An 18,730-nucleotide genomic window follows, 5' to 3' on the forward strand; every position below is an offset into this window, starting at 1 on the left:
ATCTATGTTAAAAAAATTAAAGGACTCATTTTGGGCTTAAATCACAAAAGAAAATAATAGATGTTGACAAACATTGTTCATGAGAAAAAAAATTAAGTATAATAAAAAAGGGAGTACTAGTAATAAAGAAGACTTTATAAGGTATTAACCAAAATATTTTGCTTATTTTTGACATTTTAAATAAATATCATTGACAGATATTTTAAATATTTCGTGTCGGTAGAAATTAAAAAAGGGGATATGGAATTCCTCTTGGAAGGGATCTCAGAAGAGATTCTAGTCTCTGCATCCTCGCGACGGTGGCGTAGTTGAGTTTTTTCAAATCGATGAGTTCTTCAGTCAGCTGGCGATTCACCCTCGCCGTTTTGGCAGCGAATGACGCCAATTCGCACTGCATCCTGCCCAAGCTGTTCTGAAGTGCTTTTTCCCTTGTGTCAATAGGCGTTATATCGACCCAGGGGCATTTTGGTACATCAAGCGAAGGGTATTCGGTTGTTGTGGTGGTCGTTGTTGTAGTCGGTTCTGTCGACGTCATCGTCGTCGTGGTGCTGGCTGTTGTGGAATTATCATTTTCCTCCAATTCCGGTTCTTTGTTCATTTTAGGTTTTTTCGTCGTAGGCTCTTTCTCTTTTTTCGGACTTTCCTCTTCCGGTTGTTCCTCTTCGGGGCATCTCGGCGGTTGTTCGACCTGCGGTGGGGAAAACGATTCCGGTAAGTCCTCTGAAAAAAATCAAATCGAAACATTATAAAGCCAGGGTTTTCAAAACCTGCTGGATCTTACGAGGGACGATCCATTCGGCGTCTTCGTTTATCGGATATTGACGACCTCTGTTCGTAACGGATCCTCCGTATAAAAGGCGATCGCCAGGGTTGAGAGAAAGCAGTGGGTCTTCGAAAACCCAATGGTTAGCCATTTTAGAAGTCACATTTCCACCTTTCCAATCCTCATCTTTGTTCTTTTTGCACTTGAATTCGAAATTTTCGACACCGCAGTCATCTGAAACATAGAAAGTATGGTTTTGTTTGTAAAAACTTGTCAATTCCATTTAGATTTGCTTCGTTCCACGTAAAACTCGCCCAGATAAAGCGCTGCCTTTTCCGATAGAACTGTCGTAACAGCAAGAAAACTGCTGTACGCTCAAAAAGCAATAAAATTGGACGATAAATCACGTTTATTTGATATACTCCAGATGTATTTATTTAACCGTAAAGTTCCGTGTAATGAGCATCCTGACATTTGACAAAATGAGCATGTGACAAAATTAAATTCATTTTTTTAAAAGCGTTTTGAAAAGAAGGTAAATAAGGAAAGAAAATTAATTAAATTTTCCGAACCAAAAGCTTATTCACAATCATGGCCCGTTAAAGTTAAACGTTAAAGTTGAAAAAATAGATATTTTAAAGCTTTCGTTTTCTTATATTTCATCTTTATTAGGATAATACAGCCCTGTATATCAGTTGATAATTACTCGGATTCTGAAATATGATTAAACTAGGTTTTTAGTTTAATCCTATTAAAAGCTAGACGGTTTGAGTTATGCAAGGATATAACTACAAATAATTTATACTAATTAGAGTTGGACTAAGAATAATGCGAAACACCGGATACTTACATGCATCATTTTAATCTTTATAAACAATATTTTCGAATTTTTGTTGCGTTAAATAAAGTTAAGAAACTTTAAAAAAAATTAATCATGCGAAATAAAATTAGTGTTTTAGTTCTTGTATCTTTCAAAGGAGCGAAGCACAGACAGACACTAAAGTTGCTCAACGAAAAACGTAAAAACATATAAAATAAAACACTATCTTAGAATTTTGGTAGGCCTAGATTTGTATCACCGTTGTTTTTGATGCATGAGTATAATTCATTCCAGTATAAGGTCAAGGGTTAACGCTGGGGTGTTTGTTAGGGGATGGAAGAGGGTGGACAAGCCGACCCTGTTGCTACCCGGGTAATCGACTTTAGAAGGGCGAAGCCGGGGACATTAATTAGTTTAAACCACACATCATTAGTTCGTTTGAATTTAGATGGATTGTATTTGAATTCAAAGCGATTTCAAAAGGAATTACTTTAATGAAGTAGAGTAACCATAATTTAAGCGGTACAAAAAACAGAATGCTTTATACAATAGTTCATTAACAGTTAGACAGCATAATAGAGAAATTTCGGCACAATAGTTAATAGAGAAATATTCAGACAAAATTTTACGAAAGTTCAAAAACTTTTAAAATCCTATTTTCGAGAATGTTGTTTAGATATTTATTTGATTAATATAATTAATATACTTACACCCGATAGTAAATTTGAAATTCATGTGCTTGTCTTTTAAAACACTATAGCTGTGTGTATTTTGATTTTGTTTTAGGCTCGTTATCTTAGCTCTTAGATTCAAAACCTTCACTCTATCTGTTTATGTACTTCTTTCTATATATACCTCTATATCTACCTTTTTCTTTTTTATTCGGAGATTGTGAGATGTGGTCTGGTGTGACGTAGGTTTTAGAAAAATATTTTCTTTATCGCGCCATCGTTTCGATCTTTATTGAAATCATCTTCAGGCCCTGGGATTTACAGTGTTTGGACTATACAAATGCATGTATGATGTGAAAACGAATTTATACAATGATGTACGCAATATAGTAAATTTAGGATTATTCCAAATATTTGTACTCAATCAAAGTTTGTCAGTATAGAAAACAAATGCTTTGAATAAACCTAAAATTTCCATATTGCTAATATCATTGTATAAATTCATTTTTTCACATCCTACATGTATTTGGAAAATTTAAACAATGTTTATAAATCCCAGACCCTGAAGATGATCTCAATAAAGATCGAAACGTTGGCACGATAAAGAAAATGTTTTTCTAAAACCCACATCACACCAGACCGCATCTCACGATCTCAAAATAATTTAAACAATGTTTATAAATCCCAGGCCCTGAAGATGATCTCAATAAAAATCGAAACGTTGGCACGATAAAGAAAATGTTTTTCTAAAACCTACGTCACACCAGATCGCATCTCACGATCTCCGAATAATCATTGACTAACGGTCTCTAAACACTACACTTTTTCTTTTTCTTGTTCTGTCTATCTGTTTATCTATCTCCACCGCTCACCCTTTCCCACATTTTAGTTTGTATTTCAATTTATTTATCCCCACAACTCACATCTTTTCTTTCTTAATCTATTTATTTACTTACCAATCTTTCTTTATCTTTCCCTCTCCGCTCTTTCTGCACATATTTTCTCCTTCTTTCTGTCTCTCTCCTCTCCTCGTCTCATTTTCTCTCTTTCTCTGTAATTTCTTTCTTAATCGATATATCTATTCTCCCACCCTCATTTCACTATCGGACTATTTATCTACTTCTTTCTCTCTTTATCTATTAATTCATCTCTTTCTTTTTATCTCTCTCTTGCTATATATATTTATCCATATTTTTCTCTCCTTTATTCTTTCTGTAGTTATTTAGGTATCCTCTCTGTCTCTCTCTTTTTCTTCCTCCTCTCATTTTTTAAACCTCTTTATCAACTTCTGATGAATTATTTTCTTTGGTGATTGATCAGCCTTCTCAGTTTAAATATTTTTCTTTCCATAAGGTGCATTCCTGGCCTCATCCCCAATCTACCTTTTGTAAAGAAAAATATTTATCAACTTCTCTTTTTCTGTCTTCATATATTTTTCTATTTCTTTTTCTATGTTTTTTCTCTTTCTCTCCTTCTACTGTTTTTTATATATTTATCAACCTCTCTCTTTCTCCCTCTCTCTTAATTTACCGCCTTTTCTCTTTCTCATTCTCTTTATAATTTTTTTCTCAATCTATTTAACTATTCTCACACATTCTCCTTTCTTCTCGATCTACTTATCTGACTCTTTCTTTATCTATTAAATTATCTCTTTTTTTCTCTATATAATTACCAACCTCTCTCCCCCACCCTCCCTTCCTCTCACTCTCTCTCTCTTTCTCTCTCTCTCTCTGTCTCTATCTCTTCCTATCTACATATATATTGTACATTATATTTACAAAAATCTTAGTTTATTATGTGCAATTTTGTTTTTATATAATTTTTTCTCTGTACAAAATACCCCTTGATATATTCTTTCACTAATTCACTTGTTAAATGGTTATTATATAATTACATTTTTTTCAGTTTAAATTTTTTTTATGTATCTACTTCAAGATTTTATATTTATTCTTATTCTTATTTTATTTTTTGTAAGTTGAAATCTTTGAAATTGTTCATGACACAATTAAGTTTGGTCAGATAGATTGTATATTACACACTACATGGTAAATTTAGTAAAACTGATTAAAGCTAAAAATATGTATGTTTAATAATAATTTTGTCTATTTTTTGTGTATTTATTTTTCTTTCTAAAACCAAACTTGTTGATTGTAAGAATGGTCAATATGACCTAAATCTGCGAGTATGATAAATAAAGCGCTTCAATTCATATTTCTGTCTCAGCTATATTGGTTAACTTATATTTCTGTAATTAAAACAATTTGCGTCTTTCTTATGTGTTTCTAAAATTAACCTGCATTACCTATTAATAATTAGGATTCTAATCTATCTTATTTAAATCAGAAATTTGTATGCAGATTAATTGTTAGATTGCATCAAAGGGCAGCAGGTTCTATTTCTAGATACATAATTTGCTTATAAACTGGAATTAAGAAAGAATCAGTCGGTCGATGACTTTTAATAGTCACCTAAACCAACTTGAGACGGATGGAGATGCCATGTCGACACGATCCGCCGTCAGACTTAATGAATTCCGCGAAAAACATGAAATTTTTAAGATAAAATCAGGAGACGATGATTGTTTTAAATGGAAAATCAATTTTTCGAGAGGTGCTGAACCTCGTACGAAAGGAGACCCTCAGGAAAGTAGTCTTGAAACATTAGTGTAAATATAATCTTGTGAAGAATGTTTTTATAAGCGAAAAAACTGTCTTACTGATTAATAATTAGGCAGGGTATGTGGCATGTGAAAAACACAATAATTACCATCTAATCAAACTTAAGGTGAAAATGGAATCTGTAAAAATCCCAATATGCTGATGCTGCTACGTAAAGTAATGCGTCTGACAGAGCCACTCAGCGGACAGGATAGGCAGACCAAATTGAACAGTAACGACCAAATTTCAGGTTTATCACCGCGTAGACAACATGGAGAAATCTCAAAATAAAATGTTAATATTAATTTACGTTTGTTTTGAAATGTTGATTGAGCACCATTTTGTTGTCGTAAAGTACAATAAATCAATATTATTCAAATTAATCTGTCTACAAGTTTAAAGGGAAACTGATTGATTGCCGTGCTCTAAATACGATTACAGAATTTCTTGACGTTGATAAGTTTTCGTGAATGTTGTGCAAATTGATGGTAAGTTTGAATAGGTTTATTTAATAGAGTTAATGGAGGATTCATTGAACAACAAAGAAATAACAATAAGAACTGATAAAATATGCTGCAGATGGATAGAATCAATGCTAAAAAGCAGAGTAGTGCAGGCCTCCGTTTTCCACGAAAAGGTAAAAGCAGTGGTGGCGAGAGGATGTCCGCAAGGAGGAATACTTTCGCCGCTGTTGTGGAATGTGGTAGATGACCTCATACGCAAACTAAATGAAAAGGAATCTATACCCAAGGCTATGCAGATGACATTGTTATACCAGTCAGGGTACACAAGACAAATTCAGCTATCTTTTCGGCAATACAGAAAAATGATTTCTTACCAACCCAGCAGCTGCAAACTAGTAACTCCTCGAGAAATAAAAGCGATAATAAAGAAAAGGCAGACAAAAAAGTCACCTGGAATGGACAAAATAAGAAATACCATGCTCAAAAACATGCTACTTAGAGCCATTGACTTACATCTTTAACAAGCTACTGATTTATGGGTGCTTCCCTGAAAGATGGAAAACTGCTCGAGTCATAATGTTACATAAAGTTGGTAAAAAACCCCATCAAGTTACCGACCCATCAGTTTGCTTAAAGCTCTAAGTAAAATTTTTGAAAAGGCCATAGGTCGGCTGATCAGAGAAGTCTTAGACAATCAAAGACTACTCATGATTGAGCAGTTTGGCTTTAGACCTTCTCTTTCAACACAAGCGCAACTATTCAGACTCTTTGACCACATATCTTGGAACTTAAACCTTAAAAAACATATAGGTGCCTTGTTCCTATCCAAACTTATCAAGATGGGCTTTCCTCAATACTTAGTCTAGATCATAGACTCATACCTCACCCGAGTGTTTGTAATAACAATTCAAGGCGTAGAATCACGGGTTGGTAATGTGGCTGCTGGAGTACCACAAGGATCTGTTCTGGGACCTACTCTATTCCTCATTTATATTACTGATATGCCCAAAACCTCTGGCGTAGAACTGGCCCTGTTCGCTATACCCAAGACTATGCAGATGACATTGTTATACTAGTCAGGGGACACACAAGACAAATTCAGCTATCTGTTGAAGACTTAAAGCATATTGTGTGTGTGCTCTACACATCATCATGGAGGGTGAGTGCCATAGTGAAACGATTGGGCAGGGCAGCGGAGAGGACTATCGGGTACTTTACGAGGTGGAAAATAAGTGTGAACAGGAGTAAGTCTAAAGCCATACTCTTCACGAAAAGACGCCCAACTGAATGAATTGGGATAATACAAGAAAAAAGTGTTTGAAGTTGAATAACCATCCAAATTCTTCCAAAAAACTTTCTTTTCTTGTACTGTATCAATATTTATGATATGTACTCTTATTATTAGAGATAGAATCCAATTTTAATCATACTTCTTAACCTGTCAGTTGGATAATTATTGATTATTTATTACAATCATCTCCAGGAAATGTTTTGTGAGAATTTTAGTAGAAAAATAATTCGTATGAGTAGAAACAAATATTAAATTATATCGATCAGTGAATTCCAATAAATATTCATTCATAATTTTTACAATTGTAAAAGCTGTTAAAAACATCCTTGTTTATTTGGCCGCGATTCAATTGAGCATGTAATAAACCCATGATTTTAGGAACGCTTACGACCAGATCTGCAACGGAGAAGATTTATTCGAATAAAAACAAAAAAAAGAATAATGCGCTTTATCTGCTATTCCTCTGATTTTGGATTACTGGATAATCAGCTTAAGGCCGATCCGCCTTCCTTCAATGTTTGTTTTTGCCACGATGGTCAAAAATCGTATTTTTTTACCCACTAGGATTGTTTCTACTAGGAATTTTTTCTACTAGGATTTGATTTTACCGAGTTTGTACGGCATCGTCGGATACAGGGATTTTCATTAATAATACACCATCTCTTTTTTTTGTCGTTACAAGTTTATAAGACTGATCAGATTGCTGCAATCGAACCTTTGGTTATTCAAGTTTTACCAATATAACTATTTGATTTGATTGATTTAACGTTTTTTTATTAGAGGACAAAACAAAAAAATGAGTGTTCACACCCCCCCCCCCCNGAGAGTGAGAGAGAGAGAGAGAGAGAGAGAGAGAGAGAGAGAGAGAGAGAGAGTGTGAGAGAGAGAGAGAGAGAGAGAGACTTGGGCTAAAAAATAAATATAGAATTCTCCAAAACAGAATAGGATCCAAAAAAATAAATAAATAAAAATAACAACAAATATAAACTCTATCGCGCTAGACAAAGTAAACTTATACTAAAACAACCCACACCAAGATTGGCAAACTCACTGTGCACACACACACAAAAACTATGTAGTTGAACTTGGGGGACAAATCCTAATATGACCTTATGATCATACTTTATGATTGTCAGACGCATGATCATGCAAGTTACATATGGTGGCCAAAAATAGAATAAAAAGAAAAGAGATATAGTTAACAGAGAATAAGAAAAGATATAGAAAAATTAACAAAAATAAGTATTTCTTATGCCAACCCTCAATAAGAACATTCTAGTACAGAGGGTTGGAGTTGGTTACAGTTGCATTATATTAAGCAAAACAATATTTTTACGTGAGGTCATGATATGAGCAGATAAAAAATTATAGTTCACACTTCTACAAACTGATGATTGGAAGAACAAAATTTTTACATATTTTAACAAATTGAGAAGAACTTTAAATATTACAAATGACATGTTTTATTAAATAATTTTTGAATTTAGTAACATTACTAAAGTCATAAAAATTGAATTTAAATTGAAGTGAAGTTTTTAAACTAACAATAAAGGCACGTTTGGCGAAAAGTTAAGAATTAATTTTAGGCAAGACAATTTTTGATTTTTTAGATAAACGAGTAGGATACACATACAAATTATAGCTATGTGTTTTAACTTTAAATGTATGAATGCATGCGACAAATACAAAACGTTTTTTACATTAAAGACATCAAATTTTTTGAACAATTCTCCAGAACTACATCTTGGATGCACATTTAGTATAATTTTAATTACAATCTTTTGAGCATCACAAACCTTTTGTAATTGTTTTTTACTGGTATAATTACTATTGGGTTGTCCGGAAAATAATGCAGGATTTTAAGTTTTCATTAAAAAAAATCTATATAAAATATTCTGTTTACGTTTACAGGATTACTCATTNGGAAATTATTTTGATTAAAGAACATTGCTTTAAAGTAACTAGTTTCTTTTTTTTTGTTTAATACCAAAATCCTGCATTATTTTCCGGACAACCCAATACTATAACCCATACTATCACACCATATTGAAGTAATGATTGACATTAAGCAAAATATACAGTTAAACTTTTTGAATTTATAAAATAATTTACGAATATGTTTGGTGAGAATTTCTACATGCATTTTAAATTTCGTATTGCAATCGAACCAAATTCCTAAATATTTACAACTAGTAATAAAAGTTAGTACTGGACACTCACAATTTCTATAATATGATTTACATTTATTTTTGTGAAGAGTGAGATTTAGGTGAGATGTAGGTGATTGTAGTCTCAAACCATTGCAAAAGGACGTCAGAGAGGTTTTATTTATATTGATTGATAATAAGTTAATATTCATCCATTCTTTAATTATTTTAAAACTATTCGAAACAATATATAATAAAACAATTGTAAGTAAAAATAAATACCGTATCATCGCAAAACAAAACGGCAAACCATTAATATCTAGAGCAAAAATATTATTGATGTACAAAATGAAGAGCAATGGTTCTAACACAGTTCCCGGTGGGACTCCCCAGTTTAGGTATTCTGTTTCGCTATAAACATTATTTACTTTTAGTTAGGTATTTTTCAAAAAACTTAAGAGGAAGGAAAAAACTAAAGGACTAAAAAGACAAAACGGAACTACTAGAAAAAGCACAAATATTGCTTTTTTCCGTCAAACTAACAAGGTGAGCAAGGTTAACCTGATTTGATTTACTTATTTTATAATACGCCCAATTAACATTGCCATTTGAATAATCAATTTATTCTTTTCTTTATGACATGTTTTAAACACAAAAATACCCACGATAATTTTAACAATAATGACAACATTCAAGTAGAAGGCTTCAATTTTGCTATAAATAGGGTTAACTGAATTCAAAAGCTCCTCCCCTTTCGATCCTATTATGTTACGCGAGCAATATATTAAGCGGCTTATGTGTATGTTAGATACATCTCAAAGGCAACCTTTCATTATTAAAGGGTTTACTCCGGTGAGCGACGACGTGGGTTAATTAAATGCTAGCCTCCTCAAAAGAAACTTGTAAAATTACTATCTTGATAAATTGTTGGATAAATTAGTTTGGACAGTGAATTTGGGGAGGGGAAAAATAAAACTGGAACAAGGAGATGGTTTTTTCTCAATATAATTCTTTCCATGAGCACATATAAGTGGAGTGAATACTCTGGATCACGATATGGCCTTGATGAAAAAGCAAATTCAATTGTTACTGCCAAACTTTCGACTTCGCTTGATAAAAAGGATTGATAACTGGGAATAAAAGGTTGGTCTTTTACTACAATCTTGATTACACGTCATTTGAAAAATAGCAAAAAGGAGTGAAAATTCGAAAGGTAGGTTGAGATGGGAAGTTGGTGTCCGAGTGGATCGAAGTCACAATAGCTCAAGTGGTAAAGCAGCGGCATATTTAGCCGAAGGTCGTGGGTTCCAATTCCGCTCGTGACACTAACTTTTTCATTTCAACCAATACCTTACATAAATATTAATTAATTGAAAGAAGTTATTTGGTCAATCGGACCACGAAATATAATGGATTTTACATCTATGTTTAGAGAGGAAAATCATGGGGAAAATGCAGTGAGCCCTTTCAAAAAAAGTAATGCGCAATTGATGGAATGGAACGGACTGTATAATGTAACTGTATAATTTTAATAGCTCCTTCCGCACAACCAAACCGTCAATTCTTGTACATACTGCAAATTGGAGCGGTTAAGTCAGCGATTGGGCAAAAATTATCAGCACGGGCTAATACGAAGAGGATTTGCTACCCAACCCAGAACACACCGAATTACAAAAATACACTGCAAAATTGCATTTACATTTTTAAAAAAAACTTCGGATTTACTTTACGACACGATGATTAAATATGATAGTCCGACATTAATCATATTAATAATACAAAATATTTTTGCCTTGCATAAACAACGGATTAGTTTCAGAAAACCGTTCGGAATGTCAATGATTAATTTATTTTGTTCTTATACTTTTGTTTGTGTAAATTTTATTATTACTTTAACATTATTCTGTTTCCTCGATGCAATTGTTTTGTTGTCATATTTTTATCTTCAAGTTGGCCTATTTACTATATACATTTTCACGTGATTAACTGTGATATACAGCGATTGAGAAAGTAAACGAATGCTGGCCATACCATAGTTTTCGACAAATTTAAGTAGGCTAAAATTATCTCTGATTTATCAGAAAAAATGCCAGACTTTGAAAAACCATTCAACACAATTATGAAACAGAGAGGGCAATGAAAAGATAAAACAAAGAAGAAAAACCCGGGGTCTTTCTGTGCTTTATGGACGGTTTCCTAGGGATGGTAAAACGGTAAGAGAATGGGGATAATGGGTGAGACAACATGGCCATCGGCGCTGCCACAACCATCTTCCAAGCCGATCTGCTAGTCATAGAAACATATGCACAAGAAAAAATTACAAACATATCAAGGATGTAACAATAATAATACTGTTGGATAGCCAGGCAGCTCTTCATATGTGCAAAACGAACTATGAACTACCTGAATACTTAAACAAACTGGGATGTACTTATAGACTAACGGTAATGTGGCCCAAGCAAAAAGACTACTCGCAAATACAACCAATGGGTGAAAGAGGAAATCCTACCCAACACAATGGAATTAAAATCCCTAAGAGGTTTACGGTACATGCCCCACTAAAATATCACATAAAAATGGGAAGATGGCCAAAGTCGATTAAGCTTAGAGTAGACACGACAAAGCATGTTCTTTGCTACTGATCTAGGAAAACTAACTAGCTATAAAAAGGCTATGAAAGCCATTCTTTAGCAACGAAAGCTTCGTTATCATATCCCTGAGAAGAATTCTGTCTTTTATTGAATCGAAAAAGTTCCTGGAATATCAGAGGTCGTACACAATAAACGAAAGCTTATGTGCAAAAGGAGATCATACTACAAAACTGAAAAAAAAAGAAAAATACGGGGCTTTTTTGTTGTATAAAGAGGCTCAAAGATGATAAATAGTACCATAGGAATAAAGGAATCTAACATTAGCACAACATGGGTCTCGGTCACACCATAACCTCATTTACGCCAAACTGCTAGTCATAAAAAAATAAATAAAATAAAATCTAAGGGTGGAACATTAATATCACTTTCAGATAGTTATGCAACTCTAAAGACCCTCCAATCCTACCAGACCAACCCGAAACTAGTCCGAAACTTCCTGAATGCCCTAAAAAATTGAGATCCTCAAATAGCGTAATGCTAAAGTGGGTCCTAGGTTATGAAAGGAATTGCGACTAGGAAGCAAAAAAACCGAATAAAACTATAGAAGCTAAAAATACTGCCTCGGAACAACGTAGCCCAAAATCTATTTTGTGGCACGAAGTATAGTATTATTAAAAAAGAACTGGGATCTTGGAGAACAAATACTAGCAAACCAGGCACGAAACAAGTTAAAAAGTACTCGAACAAAAATCGGACTTTGATTAAGGGGAATATCTAACTCAAAAGAAAGGAATTAACAACTCGAACATGATCCAGTGAAACCACATAAAAAGTGGGAATATTGTTATCGTATCCTAGGCAATTGCCCTGAAATAGCTAGTAAAAAGCTTTATAGTACCTAGAAAGCTAATGTTGAGTAATGTATCGTACCATACCCCTGAGTAAAATTCAGTACTTTAATAAAGAAATGAAAATCTCCCAATCTTACAATGTTTACAAAAGGAGGAATCCTTACGACTTCAAATGGAAATAATAAAACAAATTAAATATAAGAAATGGCGAATATTTGAGAAAATATAAACTTGATAAAGGTGAAGACAAAACTGTAATTGAACTTGGAATAATAATCGCATATCGAGGGAGGATAAATAAAGCAGGCATTTTTAAAGGAACAAAACAAACAACATGCCAAGGAATACAAAATCACTGTTGATTGTGAATATTCGTGTTTCCTCTTCATGAAACGTTCGAAATTCAAGGGTTTTCCTTGTTGGAAAATGGAAAGTTTACAATCGTTAACATGTAAATTGAACGCTTCTCGTTTTAATCTGTAATTGTTGCTGATCGTTTTTAATGGGGCGGTATACAAAGCCTAAGGGTATTCGTGTTTGTCAGATTCTTGGCAAAACGTATGTTTAAACTTTGTAAATACTTGATACGTCTTTTCCGATTATCGCTTTTTGTGCCCCCCCCCCACAGACCGCGCCATCATGTTTACGAAAATCATGAATAATTTGAAATATCATTAAACGGATCGAGTTTGAAATTACAATGCGTCACATCGCTATGTGGAGGGTGTCAGTTTTCCAGGCAAGTCGGCCTTCAACATTGACGAGAAAATGTGGCCCAATGTATTAAATCAAACTTCACACACGTGAAAACAACAATAATAATGTATATACATTTTTTAAAACGAGGGTTCCATTTGTAAGTATGTCGGGTTCGAATGCAGGGCCGCTGTATTCGAACCCGGGACCTTTACCTTACAGAGACGAGCGCCGTGTCAACGCCTAAACCGTTGTGGTCACCGACGCCCCAAAGTTTTTTTTTTAAAGAAACCGTTAGTGTTACAACACATAAATCTTTAAAATAATTACTGTGATGCGTATTATAGTTCAAATTTAATTAAATTTGTTAGGACACAATTGATATTGTTCATTATTCCTAGGTCGTCATATCGGGCGAGCCATAAACCTTTATTACACTTTTCGATCTTCCTATTCTTCTAATCTCTAATAAACCTCTAATAAGGGAACTTCATCGATTCAGGAGGCCGTCTCCTTTCGGGACCCTTTATCTCTTTTATTAATTTCGTACCAATAAGCCTGGACAGGACTGCAAGGTGCTTTGTTGCATTGAAGTTCTTATCAGCGGACGCTGGTGTATAGTCAAGAACTAAATTAAATAAAAAAGAGCATTCGGCACTTATTTTTCTTCTTTCTTATGCTGTAATTGGCCAAAATTATTAGGTCGAGTGTCGTATCCCTCTTACCACACCGTATTTACAGGCTAGTTTATTAGACAGTATGTCATGGCTACCTGCCGACAATAAAATTGGGTGAAATTAAAACTTTTCAGTTCTTTCACAAGATTTGTCGGACACGTTTGGGGTAATGCACAACAGATTTTCCCATGGAAGATTGGCTGGAATCTTTGAGTAATGTATGGATTTTTTATTGTTTTGGTTCAATTCAATTTTAACTTTCTTTTACTTGTACCTTCTAGATAGAATATTTTACAAATGTATTGGCAAGTTAAAAAGATGAATATAAAATGTATGTTGCTAATTTTTCTATAAATTTTAAGAAAAAAAGGATGTTGACTTGATTATTTTATTACTTTTATATAAAAACATTATTACAGATTCCAGTTTTTCTAAATAACACAATATATGACAAAACTTATCTCTATTTAATATGTCTAATAAGTAAATAAATGAAATTATTAAATGTGTCCCAATTTATTTTCGACGTATAAATTTTCAATCAACTTTTATAATATCTTATGTTCTGAGTTTTTTGATTGATATCACTTACAGGAACGACAGACGAGGGATCATAAATTTTAATGGAACTGATTGAAAAATATTGGGAATGGTTAGGAAGTGTACTAGAGGGTGGTTTTTGTCAATGTGCCGAGAAAAAATAGTTTTTAGCGATTTACAAAATTTAAAAAAACCTTAAAAACCTTTTCCGCCTTTCTGTTTCAAGTATTACATTATGCCAGTAGATTATTTAAACGGTGTCAAAGGGAAAGAATATGAAAAATCGTTAAATTAAATTGAGATTAGATATATATAAGAAGTTGCAAAAGCCAAAAGTAGAGAGCAGAGAAAGAGAGAGAGAGAGAGAGAGAAAGAGAGAGAGAGAGAGAGATAGAGTAGAGAGTACCAGAAATCTCTTGTTGATTGTTTTAACTTACGATTTTTCCTTCTTGAAGGTGGGATAATTGTTTGATAATTGGATAATTGATTGTTTTAAAAGCCAGCTTTTCTTTGATTTGTCTAGAATCGATTTAGATTGCATAATTTTAGCTGTTCAGGTTTCTGGCCTGTCTTGGCATCAGAACCTGCTTTATCTGTTTGCGCATTGATGTTAAATTCTAGAAATAAATGGAAGTCTTTTGGGAGGCTATTTAATGAAGTCATTTTAATAATAAGACATACGATCTGGAAGAAAAACGTCTTACGTTCTTTTCACCACATCTCGCATTAATCAGGTCGAGTTGTTCTTGTTATTATGTTATTATTTGACGAATTGACTGCTATTTTGTTTGAAAAGGAGGTCAAGGAGAACGACTATAATACAACTCAATACATCTTTTGGGGAAGTCTAAATTATGAAAGGGTCAGCAGTTTATTTTGCTCTTTGATATGTTTCCTATTGTGCTTTTAAACAGAATCTAGAATCTATGAACTTTTTAACAATTATTAACTTTTATAATTGTGACAGCACAAGTTAATTAAGCAAGACTCCACACATAGCAGATGGTGTCGACTATGTTTACTTTTTTTCAAAATGACCAAATGCGTAGCATCTCGTACATTATTAAGTTAAAATTGTTAAGTGCTGCGCTTAATGCTCAAAAATTGCTCCCAGACTTTTTAAAGAATTTTGTTGATATTTTTGTCCTTGAAGTGTAGTTTCATGACATTATTAGGAAAGTATGTAAAGAATTTATACCAAACCGGTCCATCGACATGCCAGAAGGGCAGTTTTTTCATAGAAATAATTTGTTGTAACACTGTCGTAATCGGTCAACGGAAGAAAGTCTGTTCTTTTTCAACTTCACTGCCGCCTCAGAAACAGAAAATATTTCGCACTAAGAATTTCTCGTTTAAAAATTGTTTTTCAAAAAGAAAAGAAAAAGAAAATGTTAGTTTTACAGTAGACAACTGAATAGTGGAATTTGGCTAGAAGCACATACAGTGATTATATCACACGCTGGAAGGCGAAACTCTGGCTGACTGAAAACAAACGCGAGAACAAGCGGACCGCAGATGACCGGTAATGATCGAGAACTTGCCAAGCCGCTCACTCGGAAGTCGTGCCTCTAAATTATTCCTCTCACCACGTACAGAATTCGAAACCGGCCCTACGTATAGTAATGATCAAACCGCAGGTTGTTCATCCAATCAACTATCACAATTTAATTCCACCGGCCCTCACGCAAACTGAATCATGAGAAAATCATACACTGGGAGATTAGTAATTAATTAAACTACAGTTAATGTATACAGCGTATATCGTATTTCTAAACAATTAAACCGGAATCCTCTCCAATGGAAATGTACACCATAGATGGATTTTTAACTGGACCGTTACTTTTTAAATTATACTCAATTTATTGATTAATGCTCAGAAACAACCCAATAATTGAACAAGCATAATTTCACTAACCAAATATAATTTCATGACCAATTTTAATTTCATTTTAATTAAAATTCAACACAATAAACAAAATATCAAAGCTTCGTTGGGCTGAGTTGATCGGAAAATAATTCCAGACGCACAAACCTTGTTATACTTGAATAATGATGCAACGTAATTAAATATCATTAAATTGTAATTAAATATTGTTAAAAGAGAATCTAAATATTTCTCTCCATAAAATTCGGACTGAATATTTGTTTTATATACCACGCCATTTTATTGCATTATGCTTATTTCAATACCACAAAGATTTGAAAGCAATATTGTTAAATTATTATTAATATTAAAGTATATATTACATTGTTCATACATGATATGGCAATGATTTCGATTTTATTTGTGTTTGTTTTAATAAACACGATATTGTATGTGATAGTCAATGCATAGCTTTTCTGGTAACAAGATTAATCCAGTTTCCTTGACAATTTGGGTTTCTAAGAAATGTGTGGTGTTTAAGTGACCGTTAGTCAATGATTATTCGTAGATCGTGAGATGCGGTCTGGTGTGACGTAGGTTTTAGAAAAACATTTTCTTTATCGTGCCAACGTTTCGATCTTTGTTGAGATCTTCTGCAGGGCTCAAAGTGTTACACGGAAAACAAACACTTTGCGCCCTGAAGATGATCTCAATAAAGATCGAAACGTTGGCACGATAAATAAAATGTTTTTATCCTCAAAAGAGGATTGAACACCGCATTCACTCCATCATTCTTCATTTCATTTCTGAGGGGCCATTTAAAAAACAGTGTCTATTTGAAGAACTGCGGCAAAGGAAAGAAAATGCTTATTTAGGTTTTAGAAAAACATTTCTTAGAAATGATGAATGTTGGAGTGAGTGCGGTGTTCAATCCTCTTTTGAGGATAAAAACATTTTCTTTATCGTGCCAACGTTTCGATCTTTATTGAGATCATCTTCAGGGCTCAAAGTGTTTGTTTTCCGTGTAACACTTTGAGCCCTGCAGAAGATCTCAACAAAGATCGAAACGTTGGCACGATAAAGAAAATGTTTTTCTAAAACCTACGTCACACCAGACCGCATCTCACGATCTCCGACTAATCGTTTCTGAGAAATTTGAACATCTTTTATTATTTTGTATGATATACAGGGAGTCCTTTTTAGATGGCCAGGCTGAATTTCTCTTGAACCATTGATGCCATCAGAAAAACAAAAAATACTTATTTAATATTTCTAGACTAGTTTCAAATTTTTTACCTTTTTTGGGAGAAAAATTATACGGGGTATCAGGCCCAGTTCAACTTCAGAACTTCAAATACGACCCTGTACATCCTGATCGTTTTAAAGACTTTTTACGCTGATGTTGTTGCAATAAGATTTTAAATTGTTCAAAAAATGACTAACTTATGGCAAAAAGTTAAAAAAAAACAGACATTTGGTTTGATATTTATTAATGACATTTCATGTTCGAACTGCCGGCCTTGAGCAAGTATGCAAAGATTTGTCCTTCTAACCATTCTTCACCGCTGCTCAGGGGAGATGGATTGATAAGCATTTTCTTTCCTTTGCCGCAGTTCTTCAAATTGACAATGTTTTTTAAATGGCCCCTCAGAAAATAGTCAAGTGGAGTTAAAGCGGATGACCGAGGAGGCCAACATCGGGCCATGAAGTCTTATCCACCTATCCCGCAGGTATCAAGCTAGAGAATCATTCTTTGTCGTTGTTGAAGAGGAACATAATCTAATAATGTTGGTAAAACCTCCCTCAAAAAATTGAGGAACTGTGCCCCATTTAAATTATTTTCGTAGAAATAAGGCCAAATTAATTTGTTTCCGAGAAGTCTACACCAAACATTGATGCTGTGAACTATCTGATGATGACAAGAGTACAAAATTTTCGTATTTTCCTCTGCCCAAGTTCAAATTAGATAGATCCTTGAACTTTCAGCAATGATCAGGTTTAAAGGGCATAAAGTCGTAATCACCCGGATCTAAGGCCATACGGGGTGATGTAGATCGGCTAGCCAAAGATGCCACCACAACGGACAACACTCTAAATGTAGCTGTACCCAGAAAAGATCTGCATGCTATATTAAGATTGTAGCAGCAGATAGATTGGCAAAGCAAATACCTTTCAAACAACAAAGGTATATTCTACAAAAATATGTTTCCGTTAGTAGGACAAGAGCCTTGGTTCAGCAAAGAAAACAATATAAACAAGGCCTTTTGCAAAACGATGGTAAGGTTACGTTCCAATCACGGACTCTGCAAGGGATACCTCAACAGACTGAATATAATTCCATCACCGTACTGTGAAGACTGTGGAACATACGAGGATCTTGAACACATTATCATGCACTGCAGGAAACATGGGAATGAACGCAGAAATATGTTCGATATACTTTTTGATGCCAAAGTAATAAATCTACAACCGCCTTATGTGTACTGTACTTTGTTATCGTCAACCGAATTGGCTGTATATCGTAAGTTGTACGGTTTCCTTAGAAATAGTAATGTTACTGTGTGATTGTATAAAAGTGTATAAAAATATCCTAATATCTAGTTATCAATAATAATAATAATAATAATAATAATAATAATGTTTAAAAATTAATAATAATAATAATAATAATAATAATAATAATAATATACCAGGCTGG

General features: G+C 33.7%; 1 protein-coding gene across 1 annotated transcript in view; it reads right to left on the minus strand.

The window, feature by feature from the left end:
* Window positions 1–114: 114 nt before the first annotated feature.
* The window catches only part of LOC106672158, a 23,794-nt gene continuing 5,178 nt past the window's right edge, over window positions 115–18,730 (minus strand). The window contains exons 2-3 of the mRNA XM_014403354.1: window positions 782–997; window positions 115–720 (exon numbers count right to left, since the gene is read on the minus strand). Coding sequence (XP_014258840.1) covers window positions 227–720; window positions 782–997 — 710 coding nt within the window. The 3' untranslated portion in view covers window positions 115–226. The remainder of the gene's footprint in view (window positions 721–781; window positions 998–18,730) is intronic.

Source organism: Cimex lectularius, unplaced genomic scaffold (assembly GCF_000648675.2).
Source record: "Cimex lectularius strain Harlan isolate CLEC.00 unplaced genomic scaffold, Clec_2.1 scaffold90, whole genome shotgun sequence".
Lineage (NCBI taxonomy): Eukaryota > Metazoa > Arthropoda > Insecta > Hemiptera > Cimicidae > Cimex > Cimex lectularius.